At 50.8% G+C, this 20,342-nt stretch overlaps 9 protein-coding genes across 9 annotated transcripts; 5 read left to right on the plus strand and 4 right to left on the minus strand.

The window, feature by feature from the left end:
* Nucleotides 1-601: 601 nt before the first annotated feature.
* MRS44_015624 (uncharacterized protein) lies at nucleotides 602-1,679 on the plus strand (the record flags this gene model as incomplete). Its single annotated transcript, XM_046282141.1, has 3 exons — nucleotides 602-767; nucleotides 813-1,351; nucleotides 1,410-1,679. 3 exons carry the CDS (start codon nucleotides 602-604, stop codon nucleotides 1,677-1,679), a joined length of 975 nt encoding a protein of 324 aa, XP_046130231.1.
* Nucleotides 1,680-1,844: 165 nt separating this feature from the next.
* MRS44_015625 (uncharacterized protein) lies at nucleotides 1,845-3,868 on the minus strand (the record flags this gene model as incomplete). Its single annotated transcript, XM_065619281.1, has 4 exons — nucleotides 1,845-3,078; nucleotides 3,130-3,374; nucleotides 3,484-3,604; nucleotides 3,699-3,868. The coding sequence occupies 4 exons, from the start codon at nucleotides 3,866-3,868 to the stop codon at nucleotides 1,845-1,847; spliced, it is 1,770 nt and encodes a 589-aa protein (XP_065475353.1).
* A 661-nt stretch (nucleotides 3,869-4,529) lies between these two features.
* Nucleotides 4,530-5,256, plus strand: MRS44_015626 (uncharacterized protein; the record flags this gene model as incomplete). The annotated part of the gene is made up of 2 exons (XM_065619282.1): nucleotides 4,530-4,675; nucleotides 4,899-5,256. 2 exons carry the CDS (start codon nucleotides 4,530-4,532, stop codon nucleotides 5,254-5,256), a joined length of 504 nt encoding a protein of 167 aa, XP_065475354.1.
* A 161-nt stretch (nucleotides 5,257-5,417) lies between these two features.
* On the minus strand, nucleotides 5,418-6,239 carry MRS44_015627 (uncharacterized protein; the record flags this gene model as incomplete). Its single annotated transcript, XM_046271134.1, has 1 exon — nucleotides 5,418-6,239. One exon carries the CDS (start codon nucleotides 6,237-6,239, stop codon nucleotides 5,418-5,420), a length of 822 nt encoding a protein of 273 aa, XP_046130228.1.
* Nucleotides 6,240-7,283: 1,044 nt separating this feature from the next.
* On the plus strand, nucleotides 7,284-11,097 carry MRS44_015628 (uncharacterized protein; the record flags this gene model as incomplete). The annotated part of the gene is made up of 6 exons (XM_065619283.1): nucleotides 7,284-7,314; nucleotides 7,364-7,405; nucleotides 7,462-7,652; nucleotides 7,697-7,891; nucleotides 7,942-8,304; nucleotides 9,670-11,097. 6 exons carry the CDS (start codon nucleotides 7,284-7,286, stop codon nucleotides 11,095-11,097), a joined length of 2,250 nt encoding a protein of 749 aa, XP_065475355.1.
* Nucleotides 11,098-11,599: 502 nt separating this feature from the next.
* Nucleotides 11,600-12,412, plus strand: MRS44_015629 (uncharacterized protein; the record flags this gene model as incomplete). The annotated part of the gene is made up of 1 exon (XM_046282139.2): nucleotides 11,600-12,412. The coding sequence occupies one exon, from the start codon at nucleotides 11,600-11,602 to the stop codon at nucleotides 12,410-12,412; it is 813 nt and encodes a 270-aa protein (XP_046130225.2).
* Nucleotides 12,413-12,582: 170 nt separating this feature from the next.
* Nucleotides 12,583-16,427, minus strand: MRS44_015630 (uncharacterized protein; the record flags this gene model as incomplete). The annotated part of the gene is made up of 4 exons (XM_046282138.2): nucleotides 12,583-13,157; nucleotides 13,211-14,003; nucleotides 14,069-14,120; nucleotides 14,170-16,427. The coding sequence occupies 4 exons, from the start codon at nucleotides 16,425-16,427 to the stop codon at nucleotides 12,583-12,585; spliced, it is 3,678 nt and encodes a 1,225-aa protein (XP_046130224.2).
* A 1,235-nt stretch (nucleotides 16,428-17,662) lies between these two features.
* Nucleotides 17,663-18,607, plus strand: MRS44_015631 (uncharacterized protein; the record flags this gene model as incomplete). Its single annotated transcript, XM_046282137.2, has 1 exon — nucleotides 17,663-18,607. The coding sequence occupies one exon, from the start codon at nucleotides 17,663-17,665 to the stop codon at nucleotides 18,605-18,607; it is 945 nt and encodes a 314-aa protein (XP_046130223.2).
* A 184-nt stretch (nucleotides 18,608-18,791) lies between these two features.
* Nucleotides 18,792-19,763, minus strand: MRS44_015632 (uncharacterized protein; the record flags this gene model as incomplete). The annotated part of the gene is made up of 1 exon (XM_046282136.2): nucleotides 18,792-19,763. The coding sequence occupies one exon, from the start codon at nucleotides 19,761-19,763 to the stop codon at nucleotides 18,792-18,794; it is 972 nt and encodes a 323-aa protein (XP_046130222.2).
* Nucleotides 19,764-20,342: the final 579 nt, after the last annotated feature.

Here is a 20,342-nt window from a genome sequence, read left to right on the forward strand (position 1 = left end):
GTCATTCTGCAACTGCGGCCTGGGTGATGAGTCTGGGGTCCAACGGCGCTTGGGTATGAATCCCCACATGATCAACAGTCGTGACAGGCAATTCCCTGCATCCTTGAAACCAACTCAGACAACTCATTGCATCTACAATTGGTTCAATCAAGGTGATGTTGACGGCTCTCTGCGGCCGCCGGGCGCATGGATTTACCAAATGCAGCATTCAAGGGTGTCGAGCCAACATATTCATGCTCACTGAAAATGGTCACATTTGCGAGCTCGGACACATCGCAAAATAACTACGCGAATGAGAATCGGCTAATTTGCGACAGCCGTGGCACACATGTAAGCTTGACCCTGTATCTTTGCGCTGCGCCGCCAGCTGGTGGAGTCATGCCGATCGAGGCATATGTTTCATTGTTGCAGTAACTGGGTCGATACAACGCCGGGGATGCAATGGTTTTGTTTCTAGTGCTGACGCTGAGCCACGGACTGGACAGAGCTGCACGGCTATCTCGGGATGACCGGGTTGTTGGTCTTGGTATATCTACAAGTAAATGACTCGCCCCGGTCATTTCAGTCCTTTCTCTTTTGTGTTTGGCCCTCAATCTACATCATGTCGGACGCCCATCTTCCCAACTCGCATCCCGACGTCACCCCAGGATGGGAGGACTACGAATTCCCGAGAACTGGACTTCCTGAAGCGATCAAGACTAAACCTGTGGAAGGGTCAAATGGCGATAAATACAGTGGCAGTGTTCCCCTGGTCTGGTGTGCTAACGGTGGGTTACCTGAATAGCCTCTAGACCGGTTGCTGACTGTTCCAGCCGGAAGGACATTGTCTGCCCATGGGGGGTATTGTGCGACTGTGTTGATGACGACGGCACGTCAGTACAACCGAGAAAAACACCAAGAGCTAGCACACACTGAACCGCTTAACTTGTTTGTCGAGTTTCTTCATCCCTTGCCAGCAGGGCCATTTGAAGTTGGCCTCGAAACTCTCCAGGCTGGGAACCGAGGCTCAACGATTCAAGCAAAACTTTTGACAGGCAAAGGTCAAAAGCAACAGACATGCAGCATTGCTATCATAAGATTTGGCGTCCTCCAGGACGAGGGCTACGTACACAACATTCAGCCTCCGATTGGGCCGGTGCCCGATCGGGAGAAGGAGTGCGCCAGATGGACTGATGCTCTTACTTATCAATTCAACCCACCAACTGCTGCAGTCCGAGTTTATACGCCAAGAGACAGCGGTACTCCACTCTGGAGTGAAAAGTACGGCGGCCAGAACGTGAGATACCAATGGACCAAGATGGACGATGAAGACACGTTCCGACTGGAGCACATTCCGGTTCTTGCAGACTTGGTAAGGGCTCCTTAAGTTTATAGCCGAGATATTTGGCTGACTTCACCCTACTCATAAGGTTCCGATTATGCCGCTCAACTACGCCGAGGACGGCATACTGATGGCCGCTCGTTATCGAGTTCCGACTACCTGCTTGCAGATCACGTTTCATGCGCCGCTTAACAAAGATGAATGGCTTTTGACCCGAACGACAATGGAAAGACTGTATGCGGGAAGATTCGACATGAAGATTCAGATGTATGACGAACAAGAAAATCTTGTGGCGTCCTGCGTTCATCTGTGTGCAATGATACCACAGTCCAAGGAGAAGGCTAGAGGGAAACTTTGAGCTTCGTCAATAAACGCCGGTAATACCTGTCGAACAGTTGGGTTTATGTCATTGCCACCTGAGAGCCTAATCGTAATTTCACCAGCCCACGGTTCTTATTACCTCGTCTTTGGCCTGACCCAAGTTGGAATACAGGCATTAAAGCCCACCACTAGACAACCCTAGCTATGGCATAGCCTCCGGCCAAACCTTTGAATAGCTCGCCAAGGGCTTGATAACCCCTTCATACACAGAGTTCCTAAATCTCACATCTGCAAAGCTCGGCTTTGGGCCAAAGGAACAATCCAAACACCTCCTTACTACATCCGCAACGTTGGCACCGCTGTCACCCAGCACTTTCGTCGCCCACTTCCTCGCAGTGCTGATATCTGTCTGATCGTTGGGCTTGTTATCTTTGCTGTAGTAGTCTCTGCGGAAACTGCAGTCCTCAGTATTGTGCCCGAATATCAACTCGAGGATCATGACGCCAACGGTGAAGAGGCATGCGCGGGTGTCTTCTTCCGAAGCCTGCCGATTTCTAGGGATATTAGGGGCTTCATGTACAGTGTCTTCCTCTTTGTCGCTCGAACTGGAGAGAAAATTGCGAGAGACGAAAGGGTGGCTGCTGCTAAGTGATTGAGAATCCATGTCCGCCAGGAAGTAGAAATCGCGTTTGGACCACCTTGCAGAAAGCCATGGCGATCGATGAGTCTGAAGCAGTGCCGACGCAATATGCGTGGCCATTTCAAACCGGTGTTGTCTTGACAGGTCGATGGTAGCTTGGTGGTAGGCGTCAAGGAGTTCAGGGAGTGGAAATAGCCTCACTCTCTTTGAGATGACCATTCGAAGACCTTTGGGGGGTTTGCAAAGTTCGAGAAGCCGATCAGATTCGCCTCGGATAACCCCCGAGATTGGTTCTTTGTTGACCAAGAACGAACAGAGGTCTGCGATGGGGAGAGGAGCTGAAGGGTTGCCAATAATAGGGCTAGCCGTTACAGGAGTTGCATTCGAAGAATGGGCCGGCCCAGCTCCAGCCTGGCCACTATTGCCTGGAGGACTTATCGCAATCACAGGCACAGGTGATCCAAATCTCACGCTCTTTTTAGTAGAAGGAGAGTTTTGGGTTCCTGCTTTGCCTGATAATCCTTTCAGCGATAACTCCTTCACATGTAGTCTCTGTGACAGCCGGTAGATGAGGTTTGGTTTGGTCTTCGCCAGAGTATCTTGCTCGACAACAGTCTGCTGAACTGTCGTGAAGAGAGCCGACTGCGGCACACGGCTGACGTCTGATAGCGCTGGCGGCAATACTTCCTTTGGCTGGGTCATAACCTCTTGCGTTATGGGTTTGGAAGGTGTCCCTTGTCCGCTATGTACAATGAACATGACGTTCATGCTGACAGAAACGGCTTCGGCACGTAAGCTGAGATGGGCTTCGTGGCGACGACACGATTTGTTGCACTTCCACTGCTACTTAAGAGCGCTGTGCACGGAACAGGCGTGCTGGCGGAGCTTTTCGAGGCGGCCAACTGGCTCTGAAGCCTTTCGCTTGTCGGAGATGGGAATGATACGTTCACTGTAACCGAGAATCTCTTGAAGTTCTTGGTTATGAGATGCCAACTTCTTGACCTTTTTATGCTTTCCCTTGCAAAAGCTAATCTGGACCCGTTTGAAGTGCCATTGCCAGGGTTTATGTTGTGATGAACCAACCCAGGAGACCTGACCGAGTGTCAGAAAGTGGGTATCAAGATGTAACATGAAGTGAAGCCTCTATAGAGGAAGAAGCAGCTTCAACGATAGAGAAAGGGTAGGAGGGGCGAAGTCATACCTGTCCATCTTCGATTTGCAGGAGCTTGTTCAAGTCAAGCATAACCTCGTGCATCCTGTGAACGATCCTGAGAAATCTATCAAGCTCGCTGGATAGACGCTGTTCCAAGAGGCTATCAAGACTGTGATCATTCCAGCGTGAGTCAGTTGGATCTCCAACCAACTTGGCGAGGCTCTCGTTGTCACCGATGATTGGATCCAGGAGCCGAATCATACTCGTTGTATCTCATCATCTGGTGTCTGATATTATCGACAAACGCGATGAAGTGAGTCCGGAAGCTGAACCATTCTTCTAGTGGCTCGAATCCCTTCCGGTAGTAATCGAGGCAGTTGAGGAGGATTGGAAAGCCTCCCAGGACGAGACCAGCAACCTCGATACCGGACATTGAGTAAGTGTTCGCGCAAGTGGTCTGATATGAGGGAGTTGAAGAGAGAGCCTGCCACTGGAGGACATTGCTTGTAGGTCAATGCGAGTAGCACAAAAGTCCATCTGGTGCTTAATGCACCGTCCAATTCTTTCAGGCGCCCTTGTTGAGACAACTCAGCCTCAGCTGAACATGGAGCGCGGGGATTGCATGCCATCTTATTGGATAGTGTCTTTCTGGCTGCAGATGAGCATTAGGCAGCAATAAGTGTTGGGCAGTAATTATGTAGTAGTGTATAGCAGACACTTGAATTGGATTATGAACATTTCACTTGGAAAGCCAGCATTTTGAACTCTGGCGTGGTTAATGATAATACAGACTAGTCTCTGGACCGTTTATGAAACACTTCCAATTCCACCAAATATCTTACTTGTCTAGTATTGCCCCAACAGGGATCATATCATGTGGCAGAGGCATTAATGTTCCGCCAAGCAGCCACAGGAGGCTGAAATGCAGCAGCGGGGTGTACAGCCTGGCGATTTCTCCCTAATCTGTGACCAACCCCTCAAGGCTGAAGAAGGCTTACTTGACATCCACATCTACCAAGCCATATCCATGTTGAAGATTCTCATTACACTTACTGAGCACCATTTCCCTTGCAAGCAACAACCAGAGGATAGCGATGGGCGATCAAGAAATACGGAACATCGCCAAGGGTTGTCAAACCGCCATTGCAGTTCTTCTTGCCGCAACCAAAGACGATGATTCCCATGTGGAGGACTTGGTGAACGAGAGAGAGATTGAAGAGATGCAAGAGAGGTTTGACCAGTGAGTTGGCAACCTCGGTGCTTTGCAAGCTCCCAAATCGCCTCTGTCTCTTGAACATCGGCTTCGAAACAGTCCCATGGTCAAAAATGTCATTTTAAGGACGCTTGCGGACCTCTATGACTCGGTTCAATCTGGTTGGAACCCGTAACTCTGAAACTGATGGCTTGTTAGCTTACAATGAATCACTAGCAACAGACATAACCACGGGGAGACGCAGCAACAGAACTGCCGGTCCCATAATTGACTCCGACACGGACCTTGCCGAGTATGATATCTCGTCCTCCGACTCCGACTCGGCGATATCATCCACATCGAGTTTCGGCGATGTCCCACAGGCCACAAGCTCGACTTCGGAGATCCAGGAGTTGATGTCGGCCATCAAGATCAGCCTGGATTACCTATTCAAAGCTTCCGCCTTCATCCGAAAGTTCGCACCCAAAGACAAACGCCAACGGGCATCGAATACAAAGCCTTTCGACAACCGTGCTGATGCCATGTATATCAATGACCGCTATCCTTTGGTGGCCGAGAAGAATGAGGCGGGAGGGATAGAGCTCTTCTGCGTCGGTGATATTTCTTAGACAGATACTGCCTACGCGCACCTAATCTAGATCGACACGCTTCGAGGCAGCAGACACGACATGTGACTAGGCTTTCCAAAGAACCATAAAATGAGCTTTAAAATATTATAACATATAAACTAAGCACTATCTCCAGAGGGATGTACAACCTGAAGTTCCGTTTAAAACTCCAGATTGGACAGCTTCAACCACTTCTCATCCGACTCAGCCAACGCCTTGGCTGCAGCTTGAGCGTGAGGAACAGCACTAGGACCCAAGACTATACGCAGAGGTGGATCGTCGACTCGGCCAAGATGGATGATGGCTCTGGCAATGTCGGAAGGCTCAGACCAGTTGGAAGAGTAAAGCTCTCTCATCTTCATCATCTCGCCAACCGTCTGCTGGTAGGGCTCGCTAATGGTGACACCCTCGGCGGCGCTGGTGGCCCAGTCGGTCTTAATACCGCCGGGTTCAGCGACTGTGACCTTGATTCCAAAGGGAGCTACTTCTTGGGCGAGTACAGTGGAGAAGCCTCCTACTGCCCATTTGGCGCTTTGGTAGGCAGCGAGGCCAGGTGATCCCACTCTGCCACCGACTGAGGAGACTTGGATGATGTGACCCGACTTTTGGCGTCGCATAATTGGGAGGACAGCCTTGGTGACATTGACTACTCCGAATAGGTTGGCGTCAATCTGATCGCGGAAGCTCTTGTGGTCTATGTCCTCGATTGATGCCATGGAAGCGTATCCAGCGTTGTTGATTACATAGTCGATCCGGCCGAATGTATCTTCAGCTTTCTTGATGACAGCCTCTACTTGAGCGACATCTGAGACGTCGAGTGCAATGGCGAGAATCTTTTGGGGTCCGTATTTGGTGATGAGGTCCTCAAGGCGGTTTGGCTGTCTGGCGGTTGCGACAACGATGTCACCTGAGGCAAGGATTTGTTCGGTCAGATCACGACCGAGTCCTCGAGCGGCACCAGTGATGAACCAGACTTTGGACATTGCAATTGATGATAGTAAGAAACCGTGTGGAAGAGATCGAGTGTTTGATAGGAGAGGAGATGAATGTTTGATGCTTGGTGAGAAGAGTGGCTTCTAGAGAAGACCACGATTGTCTTTATACCTTCCAACATGGCCAAATTTCGTCATTACCTCGCCACAGAATGGGGTCAGCAAATAGGTCAGATACGTTCAAAATGTTACACAACGAAGTTTAACTCCGCCTGTCAAATATAAATGAAGCTATCCCGGGCCAAAGTCGCGAGCCTCTCGATTATGTCCGTGGCTCCTGCATTAGCGCCGACGCTTATGCACGGCCGGTCCAATCAGAGTTGCAAATCCCGTTATCTCCGACATCCGGCATATCGGCTCTGAGAATACCGGGCTAAATCATGACTTTTGGCATATAAACTGAGCGGAAAGTTACGGATATGGTTGGTTATTATTGAGGACTGTTTTATGCTCATAAACGTGCATGTTAATGTTGTCCCGGGGAAGGTAAGACGGCGCATGTCGCCATGGAGTGGAGAACGGTTCTGAGATGTTTGGCGACAGTGCAACGACCTGCTCTCGTCTGTCAGGTTTTGTGACCTGATTATATGAAATACCGGAACTATCCGGCAACTATTCATAGAAATGAAGTCTGGTGATGGTCTTAGGTCAAAAGAAACTGTTCCTACCACCCATCAATGGTCATAAGAGGCTCTCTCGGGTAGGTCAAGGGAGACTGACAACTCAGAAAGAGTCTCGAAGGCGAGTTTGCCCAAGTGTTCTATATCCACTGTGAATGCCTAAACCAAGTAAATAGTTTGACATTCTGACGTTTTCGACGCCAATTTTTGTTTGATTGCCTTATTTCATTATGACGTTGACACCTCAAGCACAGCCACACAGCCGCTGACTGAGGGATTTTTCCTGCCACTTTCAATACTCTTCCTTTCCACCTCTCATGCACATCCACCAACGACGTTTCTTGGTGTTGTGACAAGGAAGCTCCATCATCTGTCTGTTACATGCATTGCACGAAGCACACTCCAGATACGCAAAATGGCACCAATCAACCCAGAGACCGCGTCTGGTAAGGTTCCCAACTTCAGAAAATACCACACGCTAAGATTATCCTCCAGAACGAGCGCAGTACTATGAATTGAGTCCGCCGCGTCGTATAGGTACGATCAATAGACAGAACCCTCTTGCAAGTAAGAAAACTCACATGTAAACGAAGGGAAAGGAAGGCATGCTATTGTCTTTGAGTGCCTCGATTCCAACAAGCGCAAATTCGCCATGAAATTGTTCAAAGAGGACAGCATCAAGAAAGTCGAGAAAGAAATCGAGGCTCTCAAACATCTTCGTGGAGGACCAAACATTATCGAATTCATCGACGCCGTGCAGGGCGATAGCGTTAGAAACCTCAGCGTGCGTTATTGCAGACAGACAGTGATCACTAACACGCCGAGTAGGACGTGAACGTTGGTGTGGTGCTTGAATTCGTGGACAACATAGACTTTAGAAGTCTGTACCCACGTTTCAACGCCATGGACATCCGATACTACATTCACGAGCTCTTGAAAGCGTTGCAGTTCACACACAGCCGTGGGTTGATTCATTGCGACGTTCGACCTCACAACGTGGTCATTGATGACCAAAACAGAAAGGTAAGCCCGAGTTGGGTCAAGTATCAGCACATCTTGTTGATAGTGTACAGTTACGTCTTATCGGCTGGAGTTCGCACAAGGTCTATGAACCTGGAAACGATGATGACAGAATCTCCACAGGCCCCTGGAAGGCTCCAGAGGCTCTTCTCGAGATGGGATTTTACGAGTACAGGCTCGACATGTGGGGCCTCGGATCGATGTTCGCGTCCATGATCTTTAGACAAGAGCCCTTCTTCCATGGTGTCAGCCTAGAGGATCAGTTGCGCAAGATTTCCCAGGTTCTTGGGACAGAAACTATGAACGACTATATTGAAAACCATGGGTCAGACTATTGGAGGCCGGATGTTGAGCAACTGGGTTATTGCCCCCCGCGAGCCTGGTCAAGCTTCGTCAACGAAGATAATCAACACTTGGTGAGTGACGAGGCGTTTGATCTTGTGGACAAGTTGTTGAAGTTTGAGCCTGAGGCAAGTTCATCTTCTCCTTGGAACCTTCTCCTAAGCTAATGTCATCAACTCAGGACCGGATCACAGCTGAAGAAGCTCTGAAGCATCCGTACTTCCAGGCTCTGAGCTAAGGAAAAGTGAATTGACATTTCAGCTGGAGTGATAGGGAAGTCTGCCCAGGGGCGCTACTTAGACGGCACGCATCACAGATGGATACTACAGGTGAAAGATCCGCAGAATATAAAGCGATGCAGCGGGCCGTCTCGTGCGTGCATAAGAACCCCATAGACCCCGGAATGGGGGAGAAGGGGCAAAATGGTCATTCGGACACAGGCGGACGGGAACCTTATTTCATTGCATTTCACTCATTCTCGGCATCGAACGAAGCGAAATGCGACAGCGGAGCATACGAGAAATGACTGCTTACCGACTTTCGCTGTCTCAAATGCGTGAATCTGAAGGGAGACTCTCAACCATTGAGAATCACCGAGTAGCATGCAAGCTGACACGCCTCATGGTGCCTCTGTGCAGGGGAACGCTGTTGTCGGGACGTTGTATGGGCAGTAGAATGCAGCGCGTTCCAGGGAGAAGAGACCTGGAAGCAAATGGACTGTCAATGTCTTGGATGATGCAGTTTCTATTCGTTGGTGGTAGTCAGCTCAAGGGAGCAACATTTTTTAGCGTACGGATGGCTTCAGCTTAATCTTGGCGGTAATCGCCAACCATGTCTTCCTTTGGGCTGGCTAGACCGACTGTTTGGTGCTAACGACCCTTCAATCCGTTAGTCAAGAAGCCTATTCCCTGGATTAAAGACACATGATGCGCTTCTGCGGCAAAGCCAGATGTTGTTGAGACAGCCATTGCCCGAAAAGAGGCTTGAAATGTCTCATATCTCATCTCCATACCGAGTTACCATGTCAATGCAAGGGAAGCATTTCTCACCTCGCCTTACACACGAATCTCGCATAGCAGTGTCTCTGTCCAGGGCACACACTTGCCTGACCCCTTGAGGTCCCATTATAAGGTCAAACATGGCAGCACGCGTCCTTTTTTGCTGTTTCGGTAGTCCACTTTTTTTTCTTGTCTGTAGGTTTTCATGAAGCTTCCTGGTTCCAAGTCTTCCTCCTGCTCTCCTTTGCTTGCGGACCAAAAGACGGTGCCGGTGAGGATGGCTGTGCAGGGGGGATCGTATCAACGCCATCAGGGCCAAAGGAATCGCGGTCGCATTTTCATCATTGCTATTGTGCTTGCTTTTCTGTTCTTTAATTTTGGGTATCGTGTATGTATTGCCATTCCCCTTCAATCAGCGCAGTGGTATTGACCTGTTCCTAGGACATCACGCATACTCGATACCCCCCTCAGCTACTTAGCACCTCAAACAAGGTCTCCCGACTTCACTACCTCGTACCTGCCAATGTCGTCAACCCCCACGTCTGCGCCGTCGTGGGCTCGGCCCTCGCAAATCGATACTCGATTCCTACAATCTTAGGCTACAAGGGAGAGGGGTTCATGGATGCCCAGAGGGCGCATATCGCAAAACTGCGCGCCATCCGACATTACCTGCAAACCTGCAGAGGGGATAAGGACGATTTGGTCATCATCGTCGACGGCTTCGATGTCATGGCCCAGTTGCCTGCTGAAGCCATGATCGAACGCTATTTTTCTGTAATGGCTAAGGAGGATCAACAATTGGCCGATCAACGCGGCATCTCGGTTGAGGAGCTTCACGCAAGCGGTATCCGCCAGACTCTTCTTTGGGGAACCGACAAAGGCTGTTTTCCCGAGGGCGACAACGATCCTCGCTGCTGGCTCGTTCCCTTCTCGACTCTCCCTCGCTACAAATGGGGCCCCAGGACAAACAACGGCGAACTCATCTACAGCGACTCTCGTTTCCTCAACTCTGGAACCGTCATTGGTCCTTTAGGTGATCTCGCCACTTTTATTGAAGCTGCCCTGTCAGCGATTGAGGACAACTGGGACCAAGACTACTTCTTTCGCGACTCGGATCAATTCTACATCTCTTCCTTGTACGCTCGTCAAGAATACCAGAGAGCTGTCGATCTGAACGGTGGACGGTTCCCAGAGGAGGTTGGCGACCGCAGTCTACCGAAGAGCAAAGAAGGCGAAGACGATGTGACTGAGTACCACGTCGTCGTGGACTTTGATTCGTCATTCACCCAGACTCAATGTCATAACAATCGCTTCATTCACAAGCTTCAGTTCGACAACTACGATCTTACGGCCCATATCGGGCAGGATGTTTTGGAGGAAGGCGACACCTTTCGGCCATACAAGATCCAGATGCCCGCTGCCTTGTATCAAGCTCTGTACAGAGTCTACGAATCCCTGCCCCCGGATGATCGACCACAAATGCCAGCTCGCAACTGGGTACAAAGTCTCAAACTCGGCACAAACATCGGAACACAAAAGATCTACGCCTTCTACCACAACACATGCGACAAGGCTGGCTTTGTCAACAAGTACCACGACTCATGGTTCTTCCCCCTCATCCGACCTCTCCTACGATCAGCCGCCAGGGCGATTCGCGAAAAGAGACCTATCGGCCCTCGACCTATTGACGGGAGGGTATGGATGCCTGCGAGAGAGTATCCGACAGACAGGAGTCTCCAGGATGAGTTCGGGGGCGTTTTTACGGATATGGAGGGGGAAGAGTTTATTCCCCTGCAGCAGTTCTGTGGTAATGATATAATATCGGCAATTGGCACAGAGGTAGAATTCCCTTTGAGCAGGCTGACCTAGTAGCCATGGCCTAGAAATAGTAGATATACCCCGTATATATAGGCCAAAGATTGACAAAGATTGCATTGTAGATTACACTCTAGGCTTTTTGATCATTTTTTATTGGTTTCATGGCTAGAGTCTGATGGCAGGGCCTAAGAGTGAGAAACATCCTCCTTGTAAGTACAACAACACTCACTACCGCTGGCGTTCGAGAATTTCTGCAGAGTTACTGCTTTTGTAGCATCCCCTCGGAATAATTCTAAATATGCCCGACTCCTATCAAATCACTCCTTGTCAAAGCCTTCATCATTGGCGCGGTCTCGTCCTCCGCGCATCGATGGAGTTGGCCCGTGGTCGGGTTTTGCATCCATATTGGGCCAAGTCTTCATGCAAGCTGTGAAGCGAGACTTGACCTCATGAAATTGTGAGACTAGTATCCGTATTCTCGTATACATAAGGTAACAGAGGACACACCCAATACGCAATAGTCACCGAATTGTAGCAAGGAAAGCATCACATCATGTCTCAAGGCGATTTCGACCATGGAGCTTCCGAGTATGCTGAGCTCGCTCACGCTGTCACCCGCGACATAGCATCCGCTGCACTCAAGAAGATCCCCCCTCTCAACTCTCAAAGCCGAGTACTTGACTTGGCCTGTGGAAGCGGTGAAGTTACGAGCCTCATTATTGAAGATGCCATTTCGCGAGGCCATGATCCCCCACCGACTGTGCTCGGCCTAGACATCGCAGCCGGCATGGTGAAGCTCTACCAGGCCAAAGCAGATGCCAACTCGTGGAGCACAGTGTTCTCCAGAGTCCAGGACGCGCAAGATCTCAGCGGCATCTCCGCCAGTCAGTTCGACTTGGTCTTTATCAACTTTGGCCTCATGTACGTGCCCGATGGTGTACGCTGTACGAAGGAGGTCTACCGAGTGCTCAAATCAGGAGGCTGTGCCGTCTTCACAACATGGAACCATGCTGGTGTTCCAAAGCTCGTGGCAGATGCAACTGCGGCCGTTAGGGCTCCCCACTTCTTCTCGCCTACAGACAATGGGTGGGACGCAAAGGAGAAGCTCGTCTCAACAGTACAAGCTGGGGGTTTCAAGATTGGTGACATCCAAGTTACAATGGAGAAGACGGCCTGGGGAAAGGGAAGTGCCGATGGGATTGTGGAAGCTCTCAGCTCGTCGTTCTGGAACCCGTTGCATGATGGCAGCCCAGAGGCGACGTCGAAGTGGCATAGAGCCTTGAGGGGACAACTGACTCCGTTGCAGAAGGAGACGGGGGCGATTGATATGATTGCTTGGGTCTGTGTTGCGAAGAAGGACCGATAGTTTTTACACATTATACTAAATGTACAGGGCATCGACTGTCGCACATTGAATCACGGAGCGAAGAATGGGAAGAGGCCGAATGACTTTGAATAATCCATTCTTGGTGATCTAAAATACAACTATTATTGATATACAAGAAGCTTAAACTGTTCTAAGCTGCGCTCAAGCGCTTAGTCCAGCTTGATAGGTCCAGGACCAGTCCGGCACTGCACAGGAATCGTTCCCAGACCCTCACAGTCCCAGTCCTCTCCATCACCATAGATGTAAAAGTCAATGCATCCGTTGGGACTGTTCCATACAAACGGCTTCTGTCCAAACTTCTCAGACGTGGTGTCCGTGTTACAGTTGTTGACGGCGCTGCTGAATTTGGCCTCACAGTCTGACTGCGATAGTTCGGGGTGTCGTTGACCGTCCGCGGGCTTGTTGCAGCCATCCTGACCTTGCTGAGAGTACTGAGTGATGAGCTGAAGTGTCACGCCGTCCATCTTGTAAGTCTTGAAGACGGGTTGAGCGACTGGAGGGAGCTCGATGTTGTGGCCACAGAAATCTTTGATGGCTTCCTCTGCCTGATCAAGGGAGAACTTGGTGTAGACGGTGGGATCAGCGCAGTTGTTGGTTTCTTCGGGGACGGGCTCAGGTTCAGGCTCGGGCTCTTCTTTCTCGACTGGGATTGTATCCATGGTATACTTGCCACAGCCCAGATCAAACTCGGCCTTGCCGGTGTAGAGATGACTGTTGTACTGGCCTATTGGGAGTGTCAGTATAATGATCGGGGTCATATTCAGTGCAGTTACTCACAGCTGGAAACCATCTGCTCGTAGATCTCAGTGCAAGTCTTGGAGCACTGTCCGTCCTTCTTCTCAAAGGTAAACTTGATGTCGGCATCAAGGTCCTTTGTAGGATCCAAGTCACCTCCTCCAAGTTGAAGCTCGGCATTCTCGTCAAAGTTGACATCGCTGCCCTCACAGAACTTCTTGGCCAGGTCCTTGGCAAACTGAGGATCCATGCCAGCAGCCTCATCCTCATGGCGGGCGCAAGTAGGACTAGCCTCTTCTTCCTCAGTCATGCGGCGCTCGTAGTAGCTGCGCTCTGACCAGACACGCCACATGCGGTCCGGAGGATCAGACATCTCATTGGTCTCCCAGTTGATCTGCATATCATCATACTCGATAAACATGATACCACGAGCAGACTTCTCTCGCGCCTCACGATCTTCATCAGACTCCTCGTCCTCGGGAGGTGGCTTGACATAAGTCTTGATGATTACCTCGGCGCCAGCAAAAGGAGCACCATCGCCGTTCAAGTAGCCAATAAGCTCATCGACACGGCTCTGGTACAGGAGAGTCGGGTTCTCAAAAGTTGAATCTCGAGTTCGTGGCACTTGGACAAAGATTTGGACGTTGGTGTCGGCTGAGAGGATACCGTCATCGCCAGCGAGACGAGACGGGGGCGTGAACTTGGGAGAAACTGACCTCCCCTCGGCGGGCTGGTCTCGGAGCTGGTCCATCATCTCGTCCCAGAGGTCCTTCCGGCCATTGTTGACACTGTCATCTTCTGGCTTCTTCTCGTCGTAGAAGAATCCTGGCTCCATCTAATACATCTTGTTAGTTCCTCATTTCTCGTTGCCATTCGTCATGCTGTGGGGGATCCACTTACAAAATGAGCAAGCCATCCACCCTTATCAGAGGCAATGGTTACTCCAGTGCAGCTAGGACCAAGTCAGTAACGAGCCAACAGACAGTTTCAGATTGATATACCCAATGAGACCCTCGACATGCAGACCAAAGGGGAAATCCTCCCAAGCTGCATCAACAGACACAACATTAGTAGACACAGTGTTCCAGTCCAATCTCTCAGAGATTTCCCCCGTCTGTCGACGGATGTACGAATCTTTCTTCTCATCGGTGTCATACTTCGGCTGGTCCATGTTATCCATGCGCTTGACCAGCCATCGTCGATCACGACGCTCCTGAGGAGTCAGCGTGGGCTGCTCCCATCGCTTCTGAGGGTTGCATTGGGAGCAATTGACATCGCAAACAATGTCAGATGCGCTGGTTGAGGTGGCCGTTGTCACCGTGGTGACTTCTGTGGTGGGCTCAGCATCGCACTGGGTGATGGTGACGCAGTCTTGAGTCGTGACTGTCTTGACGGTAGAAGTATCGGCATCACCATCCTTGAAGAATGAAGTTGAGAGGTAGACCGTCTGAGTGCAGCTCTCAACTCCAGTCTCAACGCAGCTGGTAGTGGTAGTTGTAGGCTCCTCAGTCGTGCTGGTAGGCTCTTCGGTTGTGCTAGGGACCTCATCTGTCGTGGAAACTTCATCGGTTTCCTTCTCTTCCTCCTCCTTCTCCTCCTCGAGCTTCTCAGAGATCTCTTTGAGAGTATCGGTGAGAGTCTCGATGACATCAATAGGAGGATCAGGCAGCTTGACGTTCTCAACCAAGTTCTCCACGACCTTGGTCGCGCAACCAATCAGCTTGGCAGCATCATCAAGAAGGTCAAGAACACCCGAGATAAGGCTTCTCTTCTTCAGAGCTGTCTTGCCACACTCCTCAGGGATCTCGGGCTTGACGTCAAGGTTGGTCCAGAGAAGGACAATATCGTCCCGAGTTTCCTCTGTCTTCTTGATGTACTCTTCTTTCTTCTCCTCATCCTTGATCATGTCTCGGTTCGACCAGAGCGCAAGTATAATGGGACCAGCATCTGTTGCATCCTCAGTAGCCTCAGGGCCGCTGACGGTTGTGGTTGGTGGATCAAACTCAGGGAATCCAGTGGTTACATCCGGCTTGTCGGTGGTGACGGGTTCACCATCAGTAGTGGTTTCGCCAGGCTGTTGGTCCTCAGTGGTAGTCTCGTCAGGACTCTCCTCAGTGGTGGTGGTTTCATCAGGGCGTTCCTCGGTAGTGGTAACACCTCCCTCGGTTGTGGTCTCCTCAGCCGACTTGTCAGTCGTGGTGGTCTCGTCGACGAGGGTCTGGGTTGTGGATGCTTCAGTAGTGGTTCCCTCGGTGTTGAGCTCCTCACTAGTAGTGGTCTCTACCGTAGTCTCTCCTGCTGTGGTGCTTTCAGTGGTGGACTCGTCAACCAAAGTGGTCGTGGTCTCCTGAGTCTGTTCGGCTGTCGTCTCAGTGCTCGTGACTTCAGTTGTAGTGGTCTCCTCATTCGTCACAGGCCCTTCGGTCGTGGTTGTGGTTGTGGTCTCGGCCGGTTCCTCCGTAGTCTCGGTAGAACTGCCCTCAGTAGTTGTTGTCTCGGCATTGGCAGGATCCTCGGTTGTGGTAGTCTCTTCAGTTGACACGGGTGTGTTCACCACTTCGGTGTTGTCGGAAAATGTGGTGGACAGGACAGGAGGAATCTCAGTAGTCGACTCTTCCTCGGATGGAGCGCTACTAGGTGTGTTTGGGACCTCGACAGGCTCGGTATTTGTAGTAGGAACCAAGGGCGGGACGGTACTCGACTCCTCTACGGAAGTGGTAGGAGTTGCAGGCTCAACCGTATCCTCAACCGGAGCTTCGGACGAGGAAGGAATGATCGGAGGAATGGTGCTCGACTCCTCCACTAGGGTGACAGGGGTTTGAGGCTCGACCAAGTCTTCAACAGGACCATCAGAGGTGGTGGGAATGACTGGAGGAACTGTGGTAGTGGTAGGTACTTCAGCATTGCACAGAGTATCCGAAGCACCCTCGGGCAGAGGGTAGGGGACATCGACTGTAGGCAGAGCCGGGACCTCTTGGGCCGCAGGATCAGAGGGAACCCAGACATATCCAAAGGGATAGATAGTCTCAGTCTCCGAGATAGTTGTTGGCGTAGGGATCGTCCAGAGAGCAGTGTCTTCAACTTGGGACGGAGTGAAAATTACGTCTCCTTGGGCACCAGGCACCACGAGACTCACAGCAGGCGTGACATCGGGGTTACCACAGAGCTGCTGGTTATCCTGACGCTTAGCCAAGCCCCAAAGAGGACTGGCCTGGGTCGAGGCAGCGAGCGATAACAAAATGAGTGACAGAGGAGCCATTGTGAAGAGCGAGATCCGGCGCTCTGAAAGGAATGTGTTGGTCGCTCCTCGATGGATAGGCCTGGCCAAGAAAGGGACGAACCAACAGGCCGAGATGCGAACCGTTTGTATTTATCGGGGATTTACTCCGCAGGATTCAGTTTACCCATGCCCTAGGTCTCGGGACTTTCGTTATTGTTTTTCTAAACACATTATGCTCTATCGGATCCTTCGAGGCACAGCCTTGTTTCCTCTTGATTGATGGACACAGGCCAACCATATGAATTGGTGAGCCGCCCATATCAAACTGCGGAGAAGATTATGTGGAACTGTTTAATTAGCCCCGAAAAAACCAGCTTGCTTGGGAAAGATAAGCTGTGACCTCAAGGATCCTGCAGAGATGATCCCAATACGTCTGTGTGCCACCGGCAGTCGTCTTATGATGCACTGGGCGTTCCGTAAGCGCCGGAAATCACAAGTGACGATCAGGGTTGGTTGAGCATCAGATCGGACTCTTGATCTCACCATCCTTCATCTCAGCTTGGGTTTGGGGTTGCATTCTAGCTTCCTCCTGTTTCATGTTGAGCAAGGCATCCCCACAGAACGCGGCACAGCCCTGTCTGCGGGAGTTGAGAGAAGGCTAGGGGATTTTTGAGAGACAGAATCTTGAATTCAAGCTTAATGACATGGCATGTTCTTCTGCTCGCCTTGAACGTTGGTTTGGCTCGGCGGAGGTCAGCATGCTGGGAGTAGGCCCAAATCCGCGCATCTTCCTGACTTGCCAATTCCGTCATTCCGTGCAACAAACTCATGCTTTCAAAATGCAGTTGGGTGGGCGCACTGTATCCTGTCGAACAACGCCGCGGAACAGCTCCTTCGGAGCATCCGGACCCCAACTTTATCCCTAGGGCTGAAGCATTAAGATACAGGGATTTACACGCCTTGGTCAAGTTGTTGACGTGAACGCGTAAGGCTGACTTGAGCCTTAATCTGCAACGTCTCACAGATGCACTGCTTTCTCCTGTAATCTTGGCCTGTCAGCGCTAACTGATTAGTGCATCCTCCCCGATTCGATCGACAGGCACCGCTGTTTCCTTCGAATGCACGCTATCGACAAGTCGTCATCGCTTCAGCTCTGGTTGAATGCACCTGTCATTGAAAAATTCATCTCACAGAACTGAGATCACTCACCTACACCCTCGCACACGGCCACTGTTGGTTCACACAACCGCCCAACACTACCACCAGCTCCTGCAATGTCTTCCCGACACCAGCGCCCACCGAACCCGCGCGATATCTTGGATGAGGCCATCGAACACAACTCCGTTTCTCAACTAGTCGAAGCTGTACAGATCGCGCGCTCAAACCCTCCACGAAATTCTTCTTATGAGAAATTCCTGGCCTCCGCACTATCCGCCTGTGTTGAAGATGGGAAACTTGATCTAGTGAAACACCTCTTGGAGCAGGAGTCTGTTCCTTTGACATCGCTATCCCCTACCAAAGTCTGGTCCAAGTTTTCTATTCCCTTTGTTGAGTTTCTCACCGCCCATGGATGGGACATTAACCAGCAAGCGCTACGTGGGTCTACCGGCAGATGTCGACGCCTCGTTGATCTGGCCTGTCACGACCAGGACATCATCACTTGGCTTGTCGACCACGGCGCTCGCGTTGACGGTGGGGAGTATGAATACGAAATCTTTCCCCAACCAGCTCCTCTACTAGAGACTTGTGCCCTCCAAGGATCTGTCTCCACGTTCAAATATCTTCAGGAACGAGGTGCCCGTCTCGGCAGAAGAACTCTTCACCTTGCAGCCGGAGCAGCTGCGGCCCTTGGAGTGGACCCAAAGGTGGAAGACGATAGCATTGTGGACGCTTCAGGATCAACAGGAAGCAAGGAAGCGGAACGGAAAAGGGCAAAGTTGGAGATGCTTCGCTTCCTTGTTGAGGAAGTCAAGTTGGACGTGAACGCCATGGATACTGACATACCGCACCACGCTTATCACTTGGGTACTCCGATATGTTATGCAGCGTCCAAGTCAAATGGAGAGGCAGTGGTGAGATGGTTGTTGGAGAAGGGAGCAGACCCCAATATCAAGAACATGGAGGGAGCTGACGCTGAGTACGTCGCCAAGGACCATGGATGCGAGAAGCCACTGGCAGTGCTGAAGGAGTGGAAGGCCGCCAAGGGACATTCTGAATGATGTATACGAAAATTCAATTTATTCTCGTTATCTAGTCACTAACTTCTCTACGGCGATGCACTCTAATGATGACGAGATGCCCGGAAGCGGTGAAATCCCAACAGAAAACTCGGACGAAGAGAAAGTAGTCAGCAATCAGTTTGACAGCCTTAGCAACGTGAGCCTTCGTCCACGCCCAGGCTACCTAATCCGCCCAGTCGACCTTGATGTCAATCTCATCACCGTCTAGACTCTCCTTCCCGCTCTCAACGAGGGCTTCCCACATGGCCTTCTGAAGTCTCTCTGCAAACCTAGCTTCACCTAGCACCTCGTAATCCAAATCGCGACCGCAGTTGATCATGGCCATGAAGCCTCTCTTGGCTTCCTTGGCAATAGCAGAATCTTCACTGTGAGACAGATGCTGGAAGCGCTCCCTCCAGAAAAGCCATCGCTTGAGACTGAAGCCAGACTGGTTGGCGCCTTGAGCTTGGGCGAGTGCTCCACAAGCGGACAAATCGAATTTTGGGTGAGCCTCATAGGAACGATTAAGAATAGAGAACGTGAGAAGCCTGTGACGACATTGGTCCATCCAAATCACGGCTGCTGGGAGGAGACTTGCGGTCGCCGCCTCATCGCCCGTCTCGAGAGCCTTGCGCAGATACCATAGAGCCGTCAATGCTAGAGAGTCTTGACAGGCCCCAGCTGATAACGCCTTGGTAGAGAAAGTGGCGAGGCTGCACAATTGGGAGGACGTGCCGCTCTCCAGGGTATGCTCCCACGATTCCTGCAGACTATCAGCAAACCCGTACAACTCCCAAAAAGCCTTGGCACTATCGGAAAGATGCAAGCCCTTGTGAAGCTGGTCGAACTCCTTTGTCCAAAGTAGAAGAAGCACAAGCTTGTCATGAAAAGGGTCATCCTTGTCCAGGACCTTGGCCGTCTCGATGAACATGCGCCAGAGGACCTGAAGACCTTGATCAACTTCTTCGTGTGGAGTCAGCGCTATGTTGGAAGCGTCCTTTAGAAACTGGAACGCAAAACTTTGGATAGAAGTTAAGAGTTCTTGTTTATCTTTGGGACTGGAAACGTCATGGAGGTCGGCAAGGAATCCCTCCAGGACCTCATGCCTGAAGGCGACATCATGGTCAACCTGAGGTTCGGCCGTGGACTTTGACATGATTTGGTGAAGAGAGTAAAAGTGAAAACTTATTGTGCAATGAAGAAAGGAAAGTGTGGAATGATGAAAAGCATTGCTGGTCAAGGGTAGTGCGAGACACGAGGTCTTTATACCCTGAAAATAATTGCCATAAATTCGAGGCATGCGTTCTAGGCAACTATTTCTAGGCATCAGGGTAGTATTTTTTTTGAAATAACCTCTTTCTATTTTTCTATTTTGTGTGATGTTAGAAACGTGAATTCGATGGTGAACAATTATCCCCTCCATGGTTGTGTCCAACTGCTCGGCGCGATGGTGGTGTTGAGGGGCGCACACCACGCCGTCGTCCCGACGGGAGTTTTTGATTGGCTAAAACCAGTGCGATAAGCTATGGCGCTAAGATAATGTACATGACGGCTGTTTCACTGCATTTTTAATCCACCCCGACCAGTCAGTCGCCTCTGGCTCATGTCTCGTATTGGCGTCACGTGGCTCCCTAATCAGCACCCAATGCATATTCCCCCTTAGAGAAGAAGAGGTATCTCCGATTTCTGGTTCGTAGACTTATAATACATTTCTCCTTCACTTGATGCTCAATCC

Source organism: Fusarium solani (genome assembly GCF_023522795.1).
Source record: "Fusarium solani strain SB1 chromosome Unknown bctg00000011, whole genome shotgun sequence".
NCBI lineage: Eukaryota > Fungi > Ascomycota > Sordariomycetes > Hypocreales > Nectriaceae > Fusarium > Fusarium solani.